This window comes from Neovison vison, chromosome X (assembly GCF_020171115.1).
Source record: "Neovison vison isolate M4711 chromosome X, ASM_NN_V1, whole genome shotgun sequence".
Lineage (NCBI taxonomy): Eukaryota > Metazoa > Chordata > Mammalia > Carnivora > Mustelidae > Neogale > Neogale vison.
This window is the reverse complement of record NC_058105.1, coordinates 423,804-448,115: the sequence shown is the minus strand read 5'-3', so window position 1 is coordinate 448,115 and position 24,312 is coordinate 423,804. Positions and strand designations below refer to the sequence as shown.

Below are 24,312 nucleotides of genomic sequence, written 5' to 3'. Positions count from 1 at the left end.
CCCCTTTCTGCTTGTGCCCTGCCTTGATTTCTGCCTTGATTTCCCAATGTGTTGGTCCAGAAATGCTGAGTACCTTTTCTAGGAGGTATGAGTAATACACCTCTCTGTTTCCCTTTCCCTTTCAATCTTTTTTGAACCTTGGTTCACCATGCAACACTCTTACCCCAGGCTCTTCTTAACAAGTGTTAATAACCAAAAGGACCACAACTAAAAAGGGACAGGAGTACCAAACCAGAGACTTTTCTGGAATGATGGAGCTGTTCCCTGTCCTGATTGTGGTGGTGGATACCCACGTCTATGCAGGTACTAAATTCATAGAACTGGGCTCCAAAAAGGTTGATTTTATTGGACAATACAAAAAATAAAATAAAAAACACAAAAGAAATAAATTTCATGAACTGCATACAGTACCAATCCCGTCTTAGTAAATTCTTATTTTAGCACTATATTTTTATAATTTTAAAATGTATTTTATTATACACACATGTATGCATATAATACTTTATATATTTAATTGCTCCTTAACTCTTCTAATCACGATCTAAACTGGAGGACAGGTGTTATGTTGTCATTATAACAGTCAACGGACATACCACACTGAACACTCAGTCTCATCTGCTCTTATTATAACAATGAAGAAATTAAAGTTTCAGTAGAACACCACTACCCTAGCAGGAAAGCAGTAGCCATAAAATTTCTTAATATAAATTCAAACTACATAGGGCATAAAGAAATAACACTAAAAAACGTAGGTCTCATACTCACTTATTACTCCAGCTTGCAGACCCTACCTCCTAGTGCAAGTTATGAATGCAAATTAAAGTTCCAGAAAAGCCTAAACAGAGGCAAAGTTCATATGCAAGAAAGCTGAGATTAGAGGCCTCGTCCGGAGGAGTGGGAAGGGGAGGGCACGATACCCGGGGGGGGGGGGGGCATGACGCCACAGGGGAGGGTGGGGATGGGGGCACACGTCTGCTGGCGCTAGGAAAAGCGCGGGATCCGCGGCCAGAGGCCTCACTGGGGGGGGGGGGGGGAGGGGCGTTGTCTATGCAAATCGTCGGTCCTGGGGCGGGGCCTGGCCAGGGGCCGGCTGTTGCCAGGCGACAGCCTGCTGGCCCGGGTTGCTAGTACAGGCGTCCCCTAGCGTCCCTAAACGGAAGCCGAGCCGAACTCAAGCCGCGGCGCCACGTGGCCCTAAGGCCAAGTCCGCATGGTTCGCGAGGGCCGAGTCCCTGCTCGCCGCCCGCCGCCCCAAGTGTGTCCACCCCGCCAAGTCTGCACGTTTCACGGTGGCCAACCCACCCCCTCCCCGCCCGCCACCCCTACACCGTCCCTCCTCAACCTTCCGGACCAAGTCCCTGCCCTACCAGAGTCCACGCCGACAGGTGTGTCCACCCTTCGGTCCCATCCCCGGGGGGTCGCCCTGGCACGTTGTCCCGTCCACGACGCCGCCGTCCTGGTCTTGAGCTGCGGCCCCAGGAACCCCGTCCTTCCCGGGATGGTCCCGGGCTCTGGCTTGCTCGGCACTCATGGGGGGGGTCTCGGGGGCGCCGGGGCCCCCCCCCCCGCACCCCCATCCAGCCTGTCCTACCCGGGGCCACGCCCGTGCACCGTCCCTGAGAGCAAAGGCTTTGCGGTGCCCCCAGCCCCACCCCCATCCGCCGTGTCCCACCCGGAGCCACCCCCGTGCCCCGTCCCCGAGAGAAACGGCTCTTCCGAACCCCCCCACCCCCCAGCCAGACCCTGCCTGGGGGTCTGTCCTTCGGGGGACATCCCCGAAGCCCGTGGCCCCCCGAGTGACCGAAGCGCCCGCACGCGCGAAAACACACACAGGCGCGCGGGTTTCTTTCCTGGGCTTTTATTGCTTGGACACACGGGTTTCTCGAGCCCCTCGTGGGGACTTCGAGGCACTGGGCCCGAGGCCCCAGCCCGCCCCGGGCCGCCGCAGCGGGGAGCAGGCCCGGCTGGGGCGGGCGGGGCCGAGCGGCCGGGTGGCGTGGGGCGGCCGCTAGTCGTGGGGCGGGGCCACCTGGGAGATGGTGGTGGACTCGAAGAAGCGGCTGAGCAGCGCGTTGTTGTGGACCGCCATGTCCACGAGCTCCGGGGTGATGCGCGTCCTGCCGCAGTTCCGGGCCTCGTTGCCCGCCAGCTCCAGGACGGTGGCCGTCAGGTACTGGATGACGGCCGCTAGGAAGACCGGCGCGGACGAGCCCAGGCGCCGGGCGTAGCGGCCCTCGCGCAGGAGGCGCTCCACGTGGCTCACGGAGAACGACAGCTCGGCTCGGGCGGTGCGGGAGCGGGCCTGCCTCTGGCCTCCGGACGACCCTCGACGGCTCCTCTTGGCCGGCATGCTGGGCCTCGGCTGCGCTCGGGCTCGGCGACGGGCCTAGGTGGGCGGTGCTCTGCGGGGTTCGGCGGGGCTCTGCGGGGTTCGGCGGGGCTCTGCGGGGTTCGGCGGGGCTCTGCGGGCTCGGCGGGGCTCAGCGGCTTCGGCGGGGCTCGGCGGCTTCGGCGGGGCTCGGCGGGGCTCAGCGGCTTCGGCGGGGCTCGGCGGCGCTCGGCGGAGATCGGCGGGGCTCAGCGGGGCTCGGCGGGGCTCAGCGGGTCCCAACTTCTCCAACCACCCGGTTGGGACTCGTGACTCGGGCCCTTACGCCGCCGTCTCCTAGCGACCACCGACCGACCCCCGTCATTGGTCCGGGGCCACACACTTCGGGACACGTAGATCCGGTGAGGTCACCGCTTTCCCATCGGCCCCTGCCGGGAGCTCGGGCCCGCCGAGAAATGGCGCGAGTGGGAGCCTGCCCCCCCCAGCCCCTCCCCCCCCCGCGGCCCCCCACGACGCCTCGCGGAGGAGATGGAGGCTCACCTTCCGCCCCACTGGGACGGCCTACCCAAGAGACCCCAGACCAGGGAGGACCTCGTGGCCCCAAGCAGACCCTCGACGTGAGGGGCGACCGTCACCCCTATCTCGCGGGACCCTGCCCCCCCCAGCCCCTCCCCCCCCCGCGGCCCCCCACGACGCCTCGCGGAGGAGATGGAGGCTCACCTTCCGCCCCACTGGGACGGCCTACCCAACAGACCCCAGACCAGGGAGGACCTCGTGGCCCCAAGCAGACCCTCGACGTGAGGGGCGACCGTCACCCCTATCTCGCTCCACAGCGTGGGCCCCGCCCCCAAAAGGAAGCCCCGCACCTGGCGGACAGACGCTCCCCACGGCACCCCCTCCCTCCCTCACTTGGTGTCTTCTGATGGCTGTGGACAGGAGGCCACAGCACGGAGAGACCACGAGTCGTGGACTCCGGTCCTCAGGGGACAGGCCTCGCGGTGATGTCCACCTCCGGGCCCATGGGAACTGCGCCGCAGTGGACGGTCGCCTGCACGGTTCTGTCTGAGCCCCTGTTTCCCGTGCCTTGCCCTGTGGAGCTAGGAGCGGGCTCGCGGGGTCCTAGGGTCATTCCCTGGCTACCTTCCCGAGGAGCCACCCGGGTGGCTCCCGCCGCAGCCGGACCACTCCCCCATCCCAGGAGCAGTGGGCCAGGGTCCCAGTTCTTCGACACCCTCGCCCAGACTGGTCATTTCCCGCTTGGTTGGTCTTTCTGGGGCCTAGAAGAGCCGTCCTACTGGGGGGCGAAGTGGCATCTCACGGCGACTTCGCCCCCCCCCCCCCGCCCTCTTAGAGAGGGAGCGGAGGAGGGGCAGAGGGCGACAGAGAGAGGGAGAAGCTGAAGCAGGCTCCATGCCCGGCGCAGAGCCCACCGTGGAGCCTGACGCGGGCCTGGGTCTCACAACCCAGAGAACAGGCCTGGCCTGAGCCGAGGTCCAGAGTCCAGACGCTCCTCCCGCGGAGCCACCCAGGCGCCCCTCCCAGGGCTTTGGACGTGCACGTCCCCAATGGCCAACGATGGGCAGTGGCTTTCCATGGGCCTCCTGGACGCTTGCACGCGCGCTTCGGAGGAACGTCTGTCGGCTCCGTGCTCGGCCCGGCTCTGTCCGCCTCTTTGTGGCTGAGTTCAAAGTGTTCTTTAGGCGTCCGGAAGAAGACACCCTTGTCGCCTAGGTGCCTGCAAATGCTTCTCCCGTGCTGGGCAGGGGTTTCGGCCTTTCCCGGACTACACTGTTCCTCCTTCTCCCCCTCCCCAAGTCCTCCTCCTTCCTCCTTCTCCCCCTCCCCAAGTCCTCCACCTTCCTCCTCCTCCTCCTCCTCTTCCTCCTCCCTTCCCCTCCTCCTCCTGCTTCTTGTGTGCCTATGCTTTTCCTACCCCATTTAAGAAACTCTTGCGTAATAGTTTCTAGAAACAGACAGTTTCTAGACAGAGCCCTCTGGTGCACAAATAGTTTTGGTTTGGTTGGGGTACAACTTATCCTTTGTTTTTCTCCTCCCGCTCCTCCCCCTCCTCCCACCCCTCCTCCTCCTCCTCCTCCCTCCCTCTTCTCTTCTGTTCCTCCTCCTCCTTTTTTTGTGGCTGTGCTTTGGCTGCCACCGTGTTTAAGGAACCTCGCATAACCAAAGCCACCGGGTTTTACAGCTGGTTTTACACCAAGGGTTTCATAGTTTTCTGTTTACATTCAGAAATGTGAATGCTGTGAGCCATCTGGGGGGTTCAATTTCGGTTTTACCCTGGACTCCACATTCTTTCTCGTGTCTGCGGATATTCAGTTTTCCCAGCACCACCCCTGGAAGACCTTGCTCATTCCTACATTGAATGGCCTGGGCACCCTTGTTCGGTACCAACTAGTCATAAACCCATGGGTTTGTGTCTCACTCTAAGTTCCTAATCGTTGACCTATATGTCTACCATTGTTTCAGTACCACACTTTCTGGGATCGCTCGCTGGAGCTCAGAAATACGTTTGGAAATTGGAAAGTGCGAGTCCTCCAACTTTGTTCTTCTTCCGGATAGATGGTTTTGGCTATCTGTGTCCCTCGCAGGGACACATGCATTTACGATTGGCTCTAACATTTCTGCAAAACAACTCTTGGAGATTTTGATACGGGTTGTATTCAATCTCTGTATTGCCTTGGGGATTACGGCCATTGTACCAATATTACCTGCTCGGTTTACTGAGGCAGGATGTCTTCCCGTTTATTTGCGTCCTCTTGAATTTCTTTCAGCAATACTTTCCTTTCAGCAAATACAACTCTTGCACGTCTTTTGTTAAATTTATTCCTCATTGTTTTATTCTTTTTGATGATACTGTAAATTGAATTATTTTCTTTTTTTGCTAAATTTTTATTTAAATTCCAGTTAGTCAATATACAGTGAAACATTAGTTTCAGGTATAGAATTTAGTCATACAACACCTACATACACCCCCCGGTGCTCATCACAAGTGTCCTCCTTAATGCCCATCACTATTTAACTCAATCCCCATCAACGTGCCCTCTGGTGACCATCAGTTTGTTCTCTATCGTTAATGTCTGTTTCTTGGTTTGCCTCTCTTTTTTCCACTCTATGTTCATTTATTTTACATCTTAAATTCCACATTTGAGTAAAGTCATATGGTATATGTCTTTCTCTGACTTATTTCGCTTACCATAATACTCTCTAGCACCATCCAATGTCATTGCAAATGGAAAGATTTTATTATTTTGGGTGGATCAGTACTATTCCATTGTATTTATATACACCATATCTTCTAAAACCATTCATCAATCCATGGACATTTGGGTACTTTCCATAATTTGGCTATTGTACATAATGTTGCTATAAATGTTAGGGTGCATGTATTCCTTCAATTTGTCTTTTTGTATTTTTTAGATAAATATCTAGTAGTGCAACTGCTGGATCATAGTTCTATCTGTAAATTTTTAGAATGCTCCATACTGTTTTCCACAGTGGCAGCACCAGTTTGAATTCCCATCAACAAAATAAGAGGTTTCCCCTTTCTCCACATCCTCACCAACATCTGATGTTTCCTATGTTGCTCATTTTAGCCATTCTGACAGGTGTGAGGAAATACCTCATTGTAGTTTTGATTTGTATTTCCCTGATGATGAGTGATGTTAAGCGTCTTTTCATGTGTTTGTTAGCCACCTGTATGTTTTCTTTGGAGAAATGACTATTCATGTCTCCTGTTCATTTCTTAACTGGATTATTTGGGGTTTTTTGGGGGTGTTGAGCTGTGTAAGATCTTTATGTATTTTGGATATTAACCCTTTATAGGTTATGTCGTTTGCAAATATCTCTTTCCATTCTGTAGGCTGCCTCTTAGTTTTGTTAATTGTTTCTTTCACTGTGAAGAAGCTTTTTCTTTTGCTTAGTCCCAATAACTTATTTTTGCTTTTATTTTGCTTGCCTCAACAGACATCTGGGAAAAAGTTGCTATGGCAGATATCAGAGAGTTTACTGCCTGTACTTTCTTCTAGGATTTTTATCATTTCAGGTCTCACATTTAGGTCTTTCATCCATTTTGAATTTATTTTTGTGTATGGTTTAAGAAAGTGGTCCAGTTTTATTCTTTTGCACGTGGCTGTCCAGTTTTCCCAACACTATTTATTGAGGGGAATGTCTTTTTCCCATTGGACATTATTTCCTGCTTTGTCATAGATTAATTGACCATAGAGTTGTGGATTTCTTTCTGGCTTTTCTACTCTGTTCCATTGATTTATGTGTCTATTTTTGTGCAAGTACCACAGCTTTGTAATTTAACTTGAAGTCTGTAATTGTCATGCCTCTGGCTTTCCTTTCCTTTTAAAAGGTAATATTGCCCATTCAAGCTCTTGTGGCTCCAAACAGATTTTAGTATTGTTTGTTCTAGCTCTGTGAACAATGCTGTTGGTATTTTGATAGGGATTGCATTAAATGTGTAGATTGCTTTGGGTAATACGGTTTTTATTTTAATAATATCTGCTCTTCCAATCCATGAACATGGAATGTTTTTCCATTTCTTTGTGTCATCTTCAACTTTTTAATACGTGTTTTATAGTTTCCAGAGTACAGATCTATTACCTCTTTGGTAATAGGCATCTTATGGTTTTTGGTACAATTATAAATGGGTTTGATTCCTTGATTTCTCTTTCTGTTGCCTTGTTATTAGTGTATAGAAATGCAACAGATTTCTGAATGATGACTTTGTATTCTGTGACTTTACTGAATTCATGTATCAGTTCCAGCAATTTCTGGGTTGAGTATTTCAGGTTTTCTATATAAAGTATCATGTCATCTAAAAAGAGTGAAAGTTTGGCTTTTTCCTTGCCAGTTTGGATGCTTTTTATTTATTTTTGTTCTTTGATTTCAGTGGCTAGGTGTTTTACTACTGTGTTAAATAATAATGGTGAGAGTGGACATCTGTCTTGTTCCTGACCATAGAGGAGATTCTCTTAGTTTTTCCTCATTGATTATGATATTTGCTGTGGTTGTTTCACATATGGCTTCTATTATGAGTAGGTATGTTCTTTTTAAACCTACTTAGTTGAGGGTTTTTATCATGAATGGATGTTGCACTTTGTCAAATGCTTTTTCTGCATCTGTTGAAAGGATCATATGGTTCTTATCCTTTCTTTTATTCATGTAGTATATCACATTGATTTGTAAATATTGAACTACTCTTGTAGTCCAGGAATAAACCCACTTGATTGTGGTGAATGATTCTTTTAATGCATTTAACGGATTCCATTTTTTTTTAGTATCTTTATTGAGAATTTTTGCATCATGTTCATCTGGGATATTGAGCCATAATTCTCTTTTTTTGTGGTGTCTTATCTGGTATCAGGGTAATGTTGGACTCATAGAATGAATTTGGAAGTTTCCCTTACATTTTAATTTTTTGGAATCGTTGGAGAAGAATAGGTATTAACATTTCTTTAAGGGTTTATTAGAATTGCCCTGTGTAATTATCTGACCCTGGACTTTTCTTGGGAGATTTCTCATTATTGATTCAATTTCTTTGCTTGTTATGAGTCTGTTCAAGTTTTTCTATTTCTTCCTGTTTCAGTTTTGCTAGTTAATATGTTTCTAGAAATTTATCCATTTCTTCCAAGTTGTCCTATTTATAGGCATATGATTTTTCATAATACGCTAATAATTATTTGTATTTCTGTGGTGTTGGTTACTCTTTCTTGTCTCTCATTTGTGATTTCACTTATTTGGATCCTTTCTCTTTTCTTTTTGATAATTCTGGCTAGGGGATTATCAATTTTTATTAATTCTTTCAAAGAGCCAGCTCCTGGCTTCATTGATTTGTTCTATTGCTTTTTTAGTTTCTATATCATTTATTTTTGCTCTAATCTTTATTATTTCCCTTCTGCTGGCTTTAGGCTTGGATTGTTGTACTTTTTCTAGCTCCTTTAGGTATATAGTTAGGTTTTTTATCTCAAAATATTCTTGCTTTTTAAAGCAGTCCTGTATTGCCATATACTTCCCTCCAAGGACAACTTTTGCTACATCCCAAGGTTTTGGCTGTTGTGTTTTCATTATCATTTGTTTCAATGTATTTTTAAATTTCTTCTTTCATTTTTCTGGTTGACCTATTCATTTCTTAGTAGCATGTTGTTTAACCTGCATGTATTTGTGGTTTTTCCAAATTTTTTCTTGTGGGTTACTTCAAGTTTCATAGTACTGTGGTCAGAAAATATGCTTGGTATGATCTGTCTTTTTGTATTCATTGAGACCTGATTTGTGACCCAGTATGTGACCTATTCTGAAGAATGTCCCATGTGCCCTTGAAAAGAATGCATATTCTGCTGCTTTAGGATGGAATGTTCCTAATATATCTGTTAAATTCATCTGGTTTAGTGTGTCATTCAAAGTCAGTTTTTCCTTGTTGATTTTCTGCTTAGGTGATCTGTCTATTGTTGTAAGTGGGAATTTAAAGTCCCCTACTATTTTTGTATTATTATCAATGAGTTCCTTTAGGTTAGTTATTGTTTTATGTATTTGGGTGCTCCCAAATTGGGTGTATAAATATTTACAATTGTTACATCTTTTTTTGGATTGTCCCCTTTATTATGATATAGTGCCCTTCTTTATCTCTTGTTATAATATTTGGTTTAAAGTGCAGTCTGTGGGATATAAATATTGATACTCTGGCTTTCTACATGCATTTGCATGATAAATGTTTCTCCAGACCCTCACTTTCAATCTGCAGATGTCTCTCAGTCTAAATTGAGTCTCTTTTTGGCAGCATATAGATGGATCTTGCTTTTTAAAATCCATTCTGACACCCTATGTCTTTTGATTTAAACTTTAGTCCATTTACACTCAGAGTAATTTTGATAGATACGTATTGGGTGCAATTTTATTCCTTGTTTTGTCATTGTTTCTGGAGATTTTCTCTGATCCTTTCTTGTCATTGTCACTTTTGGTCTCTCCTTTCCACTCAAAGAGTCCCATGTGTATTTCTGGCAGGGCTGCTTTAGCGGTCACTAACGCCTTACTTTTTGTTTGTCTGGGAAACTCTTAACTTCTCCTTCTATTCTGAATGATAGCTTTCCTGGATAGAACTTCCTGACTGCAGATTTCTCCCATTCAGCATGTTGAATATACATGCCACTTTCTCTTGGCCTGCCAAGTTTCTGTTGATAAATCTCCAGCTAGTCTTATGTGTTTTCCCTCATAAATGAAGTACTTCTTTTGCTTTTAAATTTTTTTCTTTATTACTAGATTTTCCACATTTAACTACAATATGCCTTGGTATTGGCCTGCTTTTGTTGATTTTGATCAGATTTCTCTGTGCTTCCTGGATCCGGATGTCTGTTTCCTTCCCCAGATCAGGGAAATTTTCAGCTACTATTTCCTCAAATAAATGTTCTGTCCCCTTTTCTTTCCTTCTGTGGATCTCCTATAACATGCATACTATTATGTTTGATGGAGTTACTGAATTCCCTAATTCTACTCATGTTCCATAATTCTTTTCTTTCAGCTTCATTATTTTCCATTACTTTATCTTCCATATCACTTATTCATTCTTTTGCTTCTTCCATCCTTGTGTTCACTGCATCAAGTGTATTTTAAATCCTACTTATTGCATTTTTCATTTCTGATTTTTTAAATCTCTTATCTCTGTTGTAAGGGTCTCCCCGAAGTCTTCCATTCTTTTATTAATCCCAGAAAATATTCTTAGGATTGTTGCTTTAAATTCTCCATCAAGCATGTTAGTTATCTTTGTTTCACTTAGATCTCTGGTGTGACCTAGTTTTTTCACTTGGGATGAATTCCTCTGTCATGGGATTTTTTTTTCTAAATTTCTGTCTTCTTCTCTGTGTTAGATAAGCCTGTTATGTTTCCTGCTCCTGAGAGTAATGGCTTCATGAAGAATAGGTCTTATAGTGTCCAGGGCCTGCCACCTCAGGGAATGTCTCTGGTGCATGTTGCATAAACTCTGCTGTGTTTTGAATGCTCCATCCTTCAGGCCAGTTGTCTGACAAGTTTCTCCTTGCCTGCAGTGGGCAGTGTTCAGGCCTTGGCCCAAATGTGGTGAGTTTTAATTAGGTGTGATCTGGTCTGCTTGTTAAATAAGACCTGATACCACTTCCACTAGAACTGAAGCCTTGCAGAACTCTCTGGTCAGGAGACAAGGTGTGGGCAGGAGTTTCTGTTGGTCTTTTGGGGAAGGAGCCACCATGGGGGGACTCGGCACACTTGACCAAGAAGGGCAGTAGCAGCAGAGGATGAGGGTGTGGGACCTGCTGTAAACAGGTTAGGCAGACAGTGTTGGCAGTGTGCTATTTACCAAAGGTGGTTCTGTGTTTATGCTGAGGGGTGGGGGAAGGCAATGGCACCAGCCAGCTCCTTATTCCCCAGAGAGGGAGCTCTGTGTCCACTGCTCTCAGGGATGTACTCCCTGAGAGTGCATAATCCAACCCCCCAAACCCACCGTGTGAACCAGGTGTTTTTCAGATTGCTGTTTCCACACTGTCTCTGGGTTGTTTGCTTGCCTTCTCTCCAGAAACATCACTGTGCCTTTTGCACTCTAGCCCAGCCTAGCCTGCTGACTTTTAAATCTCCAGGCTTTAGGGACAAGGTGCAGGTAGGGGCCTGCACTGATCTTCTAAGGGAAGGTTTCACCATGCTGGGACTGAGGCAGGTTTGACCAAGAAGGGTAGTTGTGCCAGAATGCAGGGGTGTGGGACCTGGAGCAAGCAGACTAGGCAACCAGTGCTGGGGCCAAGCTGCCTTCTGCAGGTGGCTCTGCATTTATGCTGAGGGGTGGGGGAAAGAAATGGTACCAGTGGGCTCCTTTGTCCCAAGAATGTTATCTCAGTGAATGCTACCTCTTGGGGACCAGGGACACTCTCCAAGAACAAATAATCCAACCTCCCTGTGTGCCCCAGGTGTTCCTCAGATTGCTGTTTCCATGCCATCTGCCCCTGGGTTGTTTGCCTGCCTTCTCTCCGGAAGTAGGACAGTGCCCTCAAGGCTCTATCTTAGCCAAGCCCACCAATCTTTAAAACTCCAGTCTTTAAGCCCTTCTGGTTGCAAGAACTCACAAAAAATCAGTCCTACTTTTCCTAGGCAATAGCTTTGGGGTAAGCGTTCTTCTTGTGTGTTCCCCTGTGTGCTCCCTTCTCTCTTGCCTTTCTCCACAACCACAGCTCCCTTTCCATTGCAGCTCCTGTGATCTATTTCTCCTCCAAACCACACCTCCACACTTTCTACCTTCTTTGATGTGGTATCTTCTCTCCCTTTAATCACGGAACTTATCCTTGCAGTCTTCATGTTAATTTCTGGGGCATTTAGAATGACTTGATAGTCATCTAGTTGTGATGCAGGATGGGAGAAACCTGGAGTCCTCTTACTGTGCTGCCATCTGAACTGTCCCCTGCATTTCTAATAATAAATACCCTCAACTAGATGGATCTCTTCCTCCTTCTGTCTACCTCACAATAACATTCTATGAGTCTCACCATAGAGTATTTCAGGGGGTTCTTTTTGGCAATGCTTTAGTGTCATTACCCTTAGATATTTTTCTCTTGAGTTTGTCAAGTGGCTCACAGAAAAATCTTCCAGCTGCGAGAATTTCAGAGTCTGGGGTGGAGAAGAATGGGGATTTACAGCTTTTAGGGTGCATATCTCTAGTTAACTAACTTTTCTGTTTTTAACACGAGATTCCAGCCCTAAGCTCCCAGTCCAGTGTCCTCTGCATTTCAGGAAATAACACTCCAGACTTCTGTCAGGGCAGGGAAGGTTCATAGTCTCAGTTTAGTCAGATATCAAATGCAGGAGAGGGTTTGGAAATTCTTTTTTTTTTTTTTTAAAGTATTCAAGCGTGGCTTCCCTCACCTTCTTTTTATTTTTTTTTTGAAAGATTTTACCTATTTATTTGACAGAGGTCACAAGTAGGCAGAGAGGGAGGCAGAGAGAGAGGAGCAAGCAGGCTCCCCGCTGAGCAGAGAGCCCGATTCGGGGCTTGATCCCAGGACGCTGATATCATGACCTAAGCCGAAGGCAGAGGCTTAACCCACCGAGCCACCCAGGCGCCCCAGAAATTCTTTTTTTAATTTAATTTTATCTTTTCAGTGTTCCAAGATTTATTGTTTATGTACCACACTCAGTGCTCCATACAATATATGTTCTCCTTAATACCCACAAGGTTTGTACATTCTTAAACAGTTTTTAAACAAACCTCATTATTTTGGTGCCCACTATCCTCCTCCACTTCCAGAGATATCTATTTCCACCTTTGAAGATTCTTGTGGGTTGGGTGGAAAACGGGGTAATGAATGAGGTTGGTTTTTGTCTTCTCCCACTAAGGGTTTAAGATTCACCACTAAGTCAATTACTATTCGTCCATCTGCTTTTCAGCATTCAAAATTTAGTTGTTGCCTTCTTTCCTGCCCTTCCAATCTTTAAAATATCATTTTATAGTAGTTTCACTGGGGTTTTGGGAGATGGTGAATTTACATGTGTAAGTATGTGTTCTATCTTAACTAGACATCATGGCAGGCATAGGTGCCTGCCTACCTGCCTCATTTATCTTAACACCTTTGTTATCAAGCCACTCTGCGTAAAACACTGCAGACTCTTCTTGTCTCATCAAGCTCTCTGACCCATCCTCTGCCCTTTCTCTCTGATCCGTTCTGCCCTTTCAGCTGTCCTGTAGCACCTACTCAAACCAGCTGCCTATCTATAAACCCTAAGGCTGTGCTTGAATGCTTTGCCAATATGTGTACATTTCATGACCTGTCTACCCTCCCTGACTCCTAGCATTTCCACACACTTTTCCAAGTCTGACTCTCATTGCTTTTCTCCTTCCATCTAAGTAGAATGCTGATTTCTGTCAAACACACAGACTAGGCTTCTTCCCTCCTATTTGCTCAAATGATGTTGGTGACAAAAATAAACCATAAATACTGGTTAAATACTGAGTATTTATGTGCTGCTCACTGTGGTACACATTTTATGCACACAACCTCATTTCATTCTTCATCACAGCTTTAGCAGGTAGATGACATTTATAAGAAGAAACATAGGCTCAAGGAAGGAAAGTGACTTCCCCAAAGTTACCAGGCTAGTCAGAGAAAAAGATGGAGTTCAAGCCCAGTTTGATCCAAGTCCATGCTCTTTATATGACAGTACACTGACCCAGTCAAGGCATCAGAGAGGGATCTAGAAAGCAGAAGGTGAGAGGATATTGAGTACCTAAATTGGAGAGGGTAGCCATCATCAATGGGACAAAGAATAGGCCATAGAGAAAGGTGGGGCTAGCAGAGAAAAACCTTCACTGACTTCATAGGTTCACATAGGATTGACCCTGTGATTTACTTAGGCACAGGATAAATTACCATGCTTATCTACCCATAAAAAAGTAGGTTAGAACACCACTATGAAACTATATGAGACACACCAACAGGGCTTAAGATGATTTTTACAATTGCAAAAATGCCTGATGATTTTTTCCAGAAAGGAAGCTTGGATTCCATTAATCAAGCTAAGACTTTACAATCTGAGTGGTCCAAAAGTGTTCTGAGCAAGATGAAGGACAAAATCCAGGCCCACTGCTTAAAGCCAAGGAGTAGGATAAACTACCCACAAAACAACCAACCCCTGAATGTATATCTGACAATAAAGTACAACCATATCCACCAGGGTCTTTGGCTCTGGTGAACTGTAGGCCTAAGGAGGCAAGGACACAGACATGGCCCGACATCCCAAGTAAGCCTCCAGCTGGCTGTGTGAGTGGATCTCCAATATACCCAAGAGCTTCCTGGGGCAGTGATATGAATATATCCTATAAAATGGTTTTGATCCTAACAGCTGACCTATTTTGCAAGAGTGTGGAAGGAAGGAAAAATGCTGAATGGATTGATTTCTTTCTATCAACAAGTTTCTACCTTTGGAAGAAGTAAAATTAGAAAATGTGAAGAACACTTTTTTTTTTAAAGTTGGGGGAGTTGGTGGGTATTTATAAACTATTTGCAAAACATCTAGATATTATCACAGTTCTCCTAAGGTTTTATTGGAAGGAACTTAATCGTGCAGATGATGATTAATGAATGGTCAGCTAGAATGTAAGTATTGTTGGAATATGGACAGAGGGAAGGAATTAATATTTATTTTGGAATATGGCATATTAATTAAAAGCACTGTCTCTGTGGTCAGATTTTCGAAATACTAATCCAAACTCTGACACTTATCTAGCTATATGACCTTGGTTAAACCACTTAATTTCTCATTGCCTCTATTTCTTCATTTATAAAATAGAGGTAGGTTTTCTGTAGGGATTAAAAGCAGTTATAACAGTGTCTGGCACATGGAAAGCCCCATGAAAGAGTTAGCTATTATTACTGGTTATCACTATGTGCTGCAAACATCTTATTTGATAATCACAAATTTGCTAGAAAAACTTGTGGGGTAGGTACTTTCCTTACCCTACTCATGAGAAAATTTAAGCTATGAGGTCAGACAAAATTACAGAGTGACAGAGGCTTTAGATGTTGCCCTGTCCAAGGCCTCCATTTTAAAATGAAGAGAAAACTGAAGAACAAACTGTAGCTCAAAATAGGGCCTGAGCTCAGCAACAAGGCTCTTCCCTTCAGTGGTTCTGAAACTTTGGAAGGCAACATAATTCCCAGAGGGCATGCTAAAAACACAAACTGCTGGCTTCCAATACCTCAGTTTCTGATTAAGTATGTCTGGCTTGGGACCTGAGAATTTTCATTTCTAACAAGTGCTCAAATGCTGCTGCTGCTGGACTACTTTGGGAACCACCACAACACATCAGTTCTTTTTTCCTTTTCATCAGAGACTACACAGGTTGTGAGGCTGTGATTCACAAGCATTTGGACAAAAATGGGAATCACTGATGAACACTAAAGAAAAAGACATTGCTAGCAGCAAGAAAATAGGGAGACCAGTAGTCCTGGTTTATGTGGGACTTTCCCATTTTGAACACTAAGTTCTGCAGCCCAGAAAATCCCTCAGTCCTGAGCACACTTGAATGGTTTGTCATTCTAGATGAAGGGAGACAAAATTCAGTGCTGGTTAACTGCTAATCACAAAAGGACATCCTTACAGAGAACATGGTAATATCTGGTAAATTTGTTTGAAAAGGATTCATTATTTTACTCTTATTCCAACAAATGTGTAATGACATGACTATGTTAGGTGCTGTGCTCCTGACCCTACTGATCCCATCCCACCTTAGCAAAAGGTAAAAGTAACTCTACAACACTGAGTTTGGTAGACATAGACCCATGCTTACATATTCAGGGACACCAGGAAGAGATGTAAAAAAAAATTTAAAAAGAAAGTTTTCAATGCCCATGATCAGCACTCAAATTACTCCCTTCCCTCTTTACTCCTATGAAGGGAGTACATTATAGAAAAGTATGGATTGAAAATTTAGGAAACCGAGGGTGAAATAATTAATGAATCAAGGTCCCAGGGGAAACAAAAGGTAATGGTGAGGAAGAAGACTGATCTGTATCCTTATCCCTCCAGGAAACTGAATATGTCCTTTCCTTGAAGTAAATCAATGCTGACCACAGTTAAAATATAATTTTCAAGGCTAAGTTAGGAAACTTTCAAGAAGGGCAAATATCCAGAGGAAGACTAATAGTGACATATTTTAGGAGTCCATAACAATAGGGAGAATAGATTGCATGTTAAAATATTACTTCTGTTCTGACTGCTAATGGGTATATTCTTTAAGACCTAAGCTTAATTATCAATCCTTTGACCAAGGACAACAAGTTTCATGAAGACCCCTAAAGATTCCTATATAGTACAAACAAAATGCAGAAACATTTTGAGTCAATAAGATGATGCATAAACTACTAAATGTGTACTAGGGACTCTCTGTGAATATCAGATTAGACTTTATTCTCTGTCAGAGCACTGACTTTGCTTTATGACTTCTAGCCTCACTAATTATGCTTTTTACCCTCTTCTGCACATCCTGGCCTAGATTGGCTTTCATCATTCTATAGTGCTCAATGCAGTTATTCTAAAGCTTCACTTTAAATGAAAGCTAGGGGACAATACACCTCATACCCATCTCTCTGTCCCTGCATCCATATATGAAGGTAGCCATTAAAAATAAAAGAAATAAGGTACTATATTTAACCCAGGCAAATCTTAGCAATTAACATGTATATTTTTTAAAGATTTTATTTATTCATTTGACATAAAGATAGAGAGTACAAGTAGGCAGAGCGGCAGGCAGTAGGAGAGGGAGAAGCAGGCTCCCTGCTGAACAGGAAGCCTGTTGCGGGGCTCGATCCTAGGACCGTGGGATCATGACCTGAACTGAAGGCAGTCTTTAACCCACTGAACCACCCAGGCGCCCCTAAAATGTATAATTTTTAAGATAAGAAAAAAAAGATTAGCAGAAATGGAGGAAATAGACTGCATCTTAAATTTCATCAAAAGCAAAAAATGCAACGTTGGATAGTAATTTCCAGTTCTTTGGAGGCACACCATTTGTCATGACGAGACTAACCCTCTGTACTGTCTTGTGGTGTGTGTGTATATTTGCATTATCATATGGAACCTCAGAAGTTTCTAAAAATTTTCTGCAATGATCCTTCACATAATTATTGAACTGATGGACTTATTCCACAGGAGCTATTGTGGCTTCCTAGTTTAACTCTTCAAGAGATGTCTTGGTTGGAGATAATCCTTCTTGTAAGATGAAACGCTGTTTACATTCAGTTACTATCTTTTCACCAAGCTTGTGCTATCAAGCAATTTCTATTGTATCTGTAGTTCTAGGACATTGTAGATATAAATCTAGGATTTCAGCTAAACTCTTTAATGCATAATCTATGTACAAGACTGTCCTGAGGTATCCTCCAGCCCAATGGTTCTTAAAGCGTGGTCTGAAAACGCCTGGAGGGATCCTTGAGACCTTTTCAGTGGGCCTGGATTAAAAATATTTTTTATAATAACACTAAGATGATATTTTCCTTTTCCACTCTTATTATCTCACAAATGTAGAGAGGGCTTTTCCAAAGGCTATATGGCATGTGATGATGCCATCGCTCTGATACGGAGGGGTGTGTGAATTTTCAACATTTTTCAGTCCTAATATTTATTACAGTTAGTATCAATAGATATAACCCAAATCCAAGAATACTTTGGGGTCCTCAATGACTTTTAAGAGTGTTAAGGTGTTCTAAGCATCTTGCAAACTGCTACTTTATAAAGACTTTTGTTCCTAAAATGCATTTCCTTCTAACTAGTTCTAGTTGCAACTTCTGTTTTGTGTGATAAGATAAGGAGATAATTTGAGGTAGATTTTGACACAGTATTATTTTGCTGATATGAAATTCTGGTAGCCAGGGTACCAGGTGTGTTCATAATCTTAATGCTATCAATGTTAAGCCTGAAGCCCCAAGAGACGAGCAGTGTTTAATATATCATCCCTTGTTAAATAGCACCCACAAAGTTGGCGGTAGCCAGTGAAGGATTCCCTGCCATGTAGGACACGCCAGTTGTCTATAAATAGGACCTGTGAATGGGCAAAAAGAGAGAAAAAAACACCATCAGAACAAAAGCAGACCAAAGGAACTCTAAATCAGAAAAGATCACTTAAAAGAAAATCTTTAGGTTGTTCTCTAGTTACATTCAATGAGGTACCTTTCTTTTTGAGATCAAACATTTGGAAATTAGAATGTACATAGCCCTGTAGTAGGCTGCATGGAAGTTACAAAGGTAATAGCAGGTAATTAGCTCCTGCACTTGAGGAGCTTATGTTTCTTGAGTAATTATTCTCTTATCAAAGCAAATCAGATAACTGGCTTCATTTTCTTTTCTGCTTAATTTTTAATATATACTTTCTCAAAGAGTTAAATTATTTCATTATGTTTTATGCTAAGCTGAAGATATTCTTCATTCAGAGGCTATAACAAGAGCAAAAAATAAGTTCAACCCCCTCATTATACATATAGAGCCACTGAGTCACTGATGCCTACATATGTTGTGGGACCTGCTTCCAGATAATTCAGTGAATGGCAGGACCAGATCCAATATCCGGGACTCTTTTCACTTTTACCTTCGCAAGGCTGTGATTCACATATTAAAGAATTACCCATTATTCACTGCTTCAGTATAACAAGCTTACTTGACATCTTTAGCACTGGGCACCCACCCTGCCAGGCTTTAGTTTGACCCAAAACTCATTCTCAGGTCTCCTCAACTCTACTGTCAGAGTCCGGTGTGCTGCATACCAACGATGGACAACATCATAAGGTACAGTATTGATGACAGCTCTGTCATAGTTGTTGTATCTAAGATGAAATCATGAGAAGAAAAGATATCCTCAAACACATGTTAAAGACACCCGTTGCTTATTGAGCAATTTTATTTAAGGCTTTGTCTATATTCATTACTTGTCCTAGAGATAAGGTGAGAATAAGTTAATGTTCTCTTGGGAATTATAGGATTGCAGAAAGGAGCACTATTGCCTGTTGACCATATATATTTTTTTTCCTTTGGAGAATCTAGAGGTAGGAGATAGAAGTAAGTTCCAGCTGGTTTCTTCCATTTTAGGATATGATGTTTTACCTAAAGTACATTCTCTTTGCCAAATTTTACAAAAGCAATGGGGAAAGATCTGAGCTTTCTATTCACTAAGCTGAGGTGGGCAAGAGAGGTTATACTAACAAGGCTTTCTTTTTAGCAGAATGATTTAAAACTTCTCAGGTGTTTCCCTTTATGGGGAAAATCCAAGCTATAGCCATACCTGACAGTTTACCCAGTGATCATCACTCATTCATTCAAATCTTACATTTACATGAGCAGCTGCTATGTGCTAGATGGTGTCAGGTGTTAAAGATACAGTGATGAACAGAGCAGACACGATCCTGGCCTTTGGGGAGTTTATGTTCTATTAAGAGAGACAAATGATGAACAAGTAATAAATACATATCTAGTTACAGATGCTATAAAGAAAAATACTATAGTGTGATAAAAAGTGACTGGGTAGTCTATTTCAGATGGAGTATGTTGAGTGAGGATTCTTTTGAAGAAGAGACATTTGAGCTGCTACCTATATGATGAGAAACCAAGAATGTGACAAGTTAAGAGGAGTATTCCAGGAAAAGGGAACAGTAAGTACAAAGCATTAGGATGGAAAGGAGTTTTATTATGTTTGCAGAACAGTAAGAACATGTGGCTGGAGCTGAGTAAACAAGGGGAATAACGATAAGGAATAATGTGGAGGAAGTAGCCATGGGTCAGATCATGTATAGCCTTATAGGCCATAGTAAGGATTCTGTGTTTTATGCTGAGTACTATGGGAAATCATTGAAAAGTCTTTGCTAAAGGCTTTCTTTTTTACTTAAAGGAATTCTTTTTTACTTAAGGTAAATTAAACTTTTATTAAAGTTTAGTACATATACAGAAAAGTACACAAATCATAAGCTTGATGTATTTTCATGATGTAAACACATCCATATCATTAGCATCCAGGCCCATAAATAGATCATTACCCACACCCTAGAACACTCCCTTGTCCCCCTTTTCCATTTTGTCTTTCCCCTAACCCAAGGATAACTACCATCATGACTTCTGTCACCAAAGATTAGTTTTGCTTGTTTATAAACGTTTTATAAATATTATACCACAGTATATACTCATTTGTGTTTGGATTCTTTCATTTAATATTATATTTAGGAGGTTCATCATTGTTGTGTTATATAGATAGATTTATTCACCCATTCTACTTTTGATAGATATTTGAGTAGTTTCCAGTTCATGACTATTACAAATAATGCTGGTGATTCTGGTCCATGATGGCAACATAAGAATCTCCCAAACTCACCTCTCCCCATGCATATACCAAATCTACAGCTACACGTGGGACAATTCCCTTTGAAAGAAATCCAGAAACTAGTGGAGTGACTCCTACACACTGGATAGATAAGAAAAAAAACCCATATCAAATGGGTAGAAAATGTTGAAATACAATCTTACCATATACCCACCCCTGGTGCAGCAATCAGAAGGAAGTTCACAACTCCAAGCTTCTCCCTGAGGAGTGAAGAGTTTGGACTCAACACTTAGTGCCCAAACTTTTAAGATGTCTGCATGAGGGGCACCTGGGTGGCTCAGTCATTAAGCCTCTGCCTTCAGCTTGGGTCATAGTCCCAGGGTCCTGGGATCAAGCTGCACTGGGCTCCCTGCTTGGTGGGAAGCCTGCTTCTCCCTCTCCCATTCCCCCTGCTTGTGTTCCTTCTCTCCCTGTGTCTCTCTCTGTTAAGCAAATAAATAAAATATTAAAAAAAGATCTGCATGAGGGATGGACCCCCCAAATACCTAGCTTTAGAAGACAATGAGGCTTTCATCCATGAGACCCACCTGGTTATAGAACACAAAGAAAACAGTTCTTAATGGGCTTATGAAGACTCACTGCGGAAAACTCCTCAGGCCTAGTATAGACAGCAGACAGAAACACCCATATCTTAAGTCTTTCTCTATAAAAGCCTATTTGCATACTTCAAAAGCTGCTTCCTGAAGGTCATGCTTCTATTTTGGCACACATCTAGGGATAGACTGCACTCCTCCCTGGAGATGAAGAAAGCCAGTGGGCACCATTCCCACATTTCCCTCTGGCTTTTGTGGCTGCTGTCCAGGGGATACACCCCTTGATCACCTGGCTTCAGCAACCAGTGGGGCTTTAGTGACGATTCTATAGGACAGTAACAAACAAAGAAATGTTTCTTAATTGGCTATCTACCCAAGGCTCATCACAAAGGGAGCATACAGAAATAAATGCCCAGCTCCCAGTCTTTCCTGGAAAGAAGTCCGCTTGCATACTTTTTTTTTTCAATTTATTTATTTTCAGAAAAACAGTATTCATTATTTTTTCACCACACCCAGTGCTCCATGCAAGCCGTGCCCTCTATAATACCCACCACCTGGTACCCCAACCTCCCACCCCCCCGCCACTTCAAACCCCTCAGATTGTTTTTCAGAGTCCATAGTCTCTCATGGTTCACCTCGCTTGCATACTTTAAAAGCTGTTAACCAAGGGTCTCGCTTCTGATCATCCTGCATCTAGGTGGTGACTAAGATCCTCTCCTTTGAGAGACTGACAGGTCTTGACACACCTTCAACTACGAGAGCCACTAAAACCACAGAAAGTGCTTAGAAAATCACAAAGGTTTGCAAGACAGCCAAGCGCTAAGGCTGAGCTGAATGATAAGGTTCATCTCCTACACAAGACCCACTATATCAAAACTGGGAGAGGTGGTTGTTGTATCTACTATGCAGAAACCACACAGAGAGAAAGAAAAATGAAGAAATGGAGGAGACCAATGCATGACAATGTGAGACTTTCAACAATGAGATAGAAAATATTAAAAAGTACCAAGCAGGAATCAGAGCTGAAAAAGACAATAACTGAGTTGAAAAAGTCAATAGAGCAGACTACATAAAGTGGAAGAAAATATTGGCAAACTCAAAGACACAAAGCAAGAATTCAATCAGAGAAGCAAAAAGAAAAAAAATAATGAAAGAGTGAAGATAACTTAAGGGAATTATAAGACTCCATCAAGCAGACCAATATTCACATTATAGGGGTTCCAGGAGAAGAGAGAAAGGAGCAGAAAACTTATTTGAAAAAATAACAGAAAACTAAACTAGAAGAAGAGACAGCTACATCCAGGGAGCCCACGGAATCTCCAAAAGAGGACTCCAAAGAGACCTACCCTGAGACACAAAATAATTAAACTCTCAATAGTTAAAGACAAGGAGATAATCTTAAAAGAAGAGAAAAACAACTTGTTATATACAAGGGAACCCCCATAAGACTACAGCAGATGTTTCAGCAAAACCTTTGCAGGTCAGAAGGGAGTGGTATGATTCAAAGGGATGAAAGAAAAAAAAACCCTTCCAACCAAGAATACCATAAGCAAAGTTGTTATTCAGAATTGAAGAAGAGATGAAGAGTTTTTCAGAAAAGCAAAAGCTAAAGATCATCACCACTAGACTGGCCTTATAAGAAATGTTAAAGTGACTGCTATAAGCTAAAATAGGCACTTATTAGGAACAACAAAACATGAGAAGTACAAATCTCACTGGTAATGGTAAATATATAATTAAGTTTATAATATTCTAATGTAGTAGTCGTGGGTAATCACTTATAAATCTATAAATGAAGGTTAAAAGACAAAAGTAGTAAATTCACTTATAACTATAATGATTTGTTAGTGGATACACAAGGTAAAAAGTAAACTATAGTGCAATAGCTAGATCATAGGGTAGCTCTATTCTTAACTTTTTGAGGAACCTCCATACTGTTTTGCAAAGTGGCTGCACCAGCTTGCATTCCCACTGACAGTGCAGGAGGGTTCCCCTTTCTCCGCATCCTCACAAGCATCTGTCATTTCCTGACTTGTTAATTTTAGCCCTTCTGACTAGTGTGAGGTGGTGTCTCATTGTGGCTTTGATTTGTATTTCCCTGATGCTGAGTGAGGTTGAGCAGGTTCTTTTCATGTCTCTGTTGGTCATCTGTGTATCTTCTTTGGAAAAATGTCTATTCATGTCTTCTGCTCCCCCCCTTTAAAAAAAAAAACAGATTATTTGTTTCTTGACAGCCTATGCCTTTTTTAAAAAAAGATTTTATTTATTTACTTGAAAGAGACAGAGAGATCACAAGTAGTCAGAGAGGCAGGCAGAGAGAGAGGAGGAAGCAGGCTCCCCGCTGAGCAGAGAGCCCAATGCGGGACTCGATCCCAGGACCCTGAGATCATGGCCTGAGCTGAAGGCGGAGGCTTTAACCCACTGAGCCACCCAGGCGCCCCAGCCTATGCCTTTTGATTGGAGTGCTTAGTCCACTTACATTCAAAGTAATTATTAGCTGTGTATTTATTGCCATTTTATTACTTGTTTTGTCATTGTTTCTGGAGAATTTCTCTGATCCTTTCTTGTCTTTGTCATTTTTGGTCTCTTCTTTCCACTTGGAGTCCCCTTTAATATTTCTTGCAGGGCTGGTTTATAGAGTCACTAACTCCTTTAGTTTTTGTTTGTCTGAGAAACTCTCTCTCCTAATCTAAATGATAGCCTTGCTAGAGAGTGTTCTCGGCTGCAGATTTTTCCCAATCAGCATGTTGGATATATCATGCTACTCCTTTCTGGCTTGCCAAGTTTCTGGAGAGGTCTACAGCTAAACTTATGGATCTTCCCTTGTAATTAAGGACTTTCGTGTTGCTGCTTTAAAAATTTTTTTCTTTATCACTAGATTTGCCAAATTTAACTACAATATGCCTTGGTGTTGGTCTGCTTTTTTTGATTTTAATGAGAGTTCTCTGTAGCCCCTGGATCTGGATATCTTTTTCCTTCCCCAGAAAAGGAAGGGAAGTTTTCAGCTATTATTTCTGAGATATAAATTATCCCCCCCTTTCTTTCTCTTCTTCTGGGACTCCTATAAATATGAATGTTATTATGTTTGATGGAGTCACTGAGTTCTCTAAGTTTATTCTTGTGTTGCCTTATTCTTCATTCTCTCTTTTCTTCAGCTTCATTATTTTCCATTATTTTTTCTTCTAGGTCACTAATTCATTCCTCTCCTTCTTTCAGCCTGCTGTTCATTGCATCAAGCCTGTTTTCAGTCTCTTTTATTGCATTCTTCATCTCTGATTGATTTTTTAAAAATTCTTTTATCTCTGTGGTAAGGGTATCAGTGAAATGTTCTAGTCTTTTCTCAAGCCTAGTGAGTATCCTTATGACTCTTCCTTAAATTCTCCATTTGATATGTTACTTATATCTGCTTTACTTATGTCTCTGGCTGTGGCCTTATCTTGTCCTTTCATTTGGGATAAATTCCTCCAACTTGGCACTTTGTCTAAGTCTCTGCCTTCTTGTTTTAGAAAAGCCAGTTATTTCTCCTGCTCTTGAAAGTAATGGCCTTATGAAGAAGAGGTCAT

At 43.2% G+C, this 24,312-nt stretch overlaps 2 protein-coding genes across 3 annotated transcripts in view; both read right to left on the bottom strand.

Moving 5' to 3' along the window:
* Positions 1 to 2,008: 2,008 nt before the first annotated feature.
* On the bottom strand, positions 2,009 to 2,350 carry LOC122897344 (histone H2A-Bbd type 2/3-like). The gene has a single exon (XM_044235555.1). The coding sequence runs from the start codon at positions 2,348 to 2,350 to the stop codon at positions 2,009 to 2,011; it is 342 nt and encodes a 113-aa protein (XP_044091490.1).
* Positions 2,351 to 16,696: 14,346 nt separating this feature from the next.
* The window catches only part of TMLHE (trimethyllysine hydroxylase, epsilon), a 77,932-nt gene continuing 70,316 nt past the window's right edge, over positions 16,697 to 24,312 (bottom strand). For both annotated transcript variants that reach the window (XM_044234950.1, XM_044234951.1), the window contains 2 exons: positions 18,534 to 18,672; positions 16,697 to 17,894 (listed from right to left, as the gene is read on the bottom strand). In XM_044234950.1, coding sequence (XP_044090885.1) covers positions 17,763 to 17,894; positions 18,534 to 18,672 — 271 coding nt within the window. In that variant the 3' untranslated portion in view covers positions 16,697 to 17,762. The remainder of the gene's footprint in view (positions 17,895 to 18,533; positions 18,673 to 24,312) is intronic.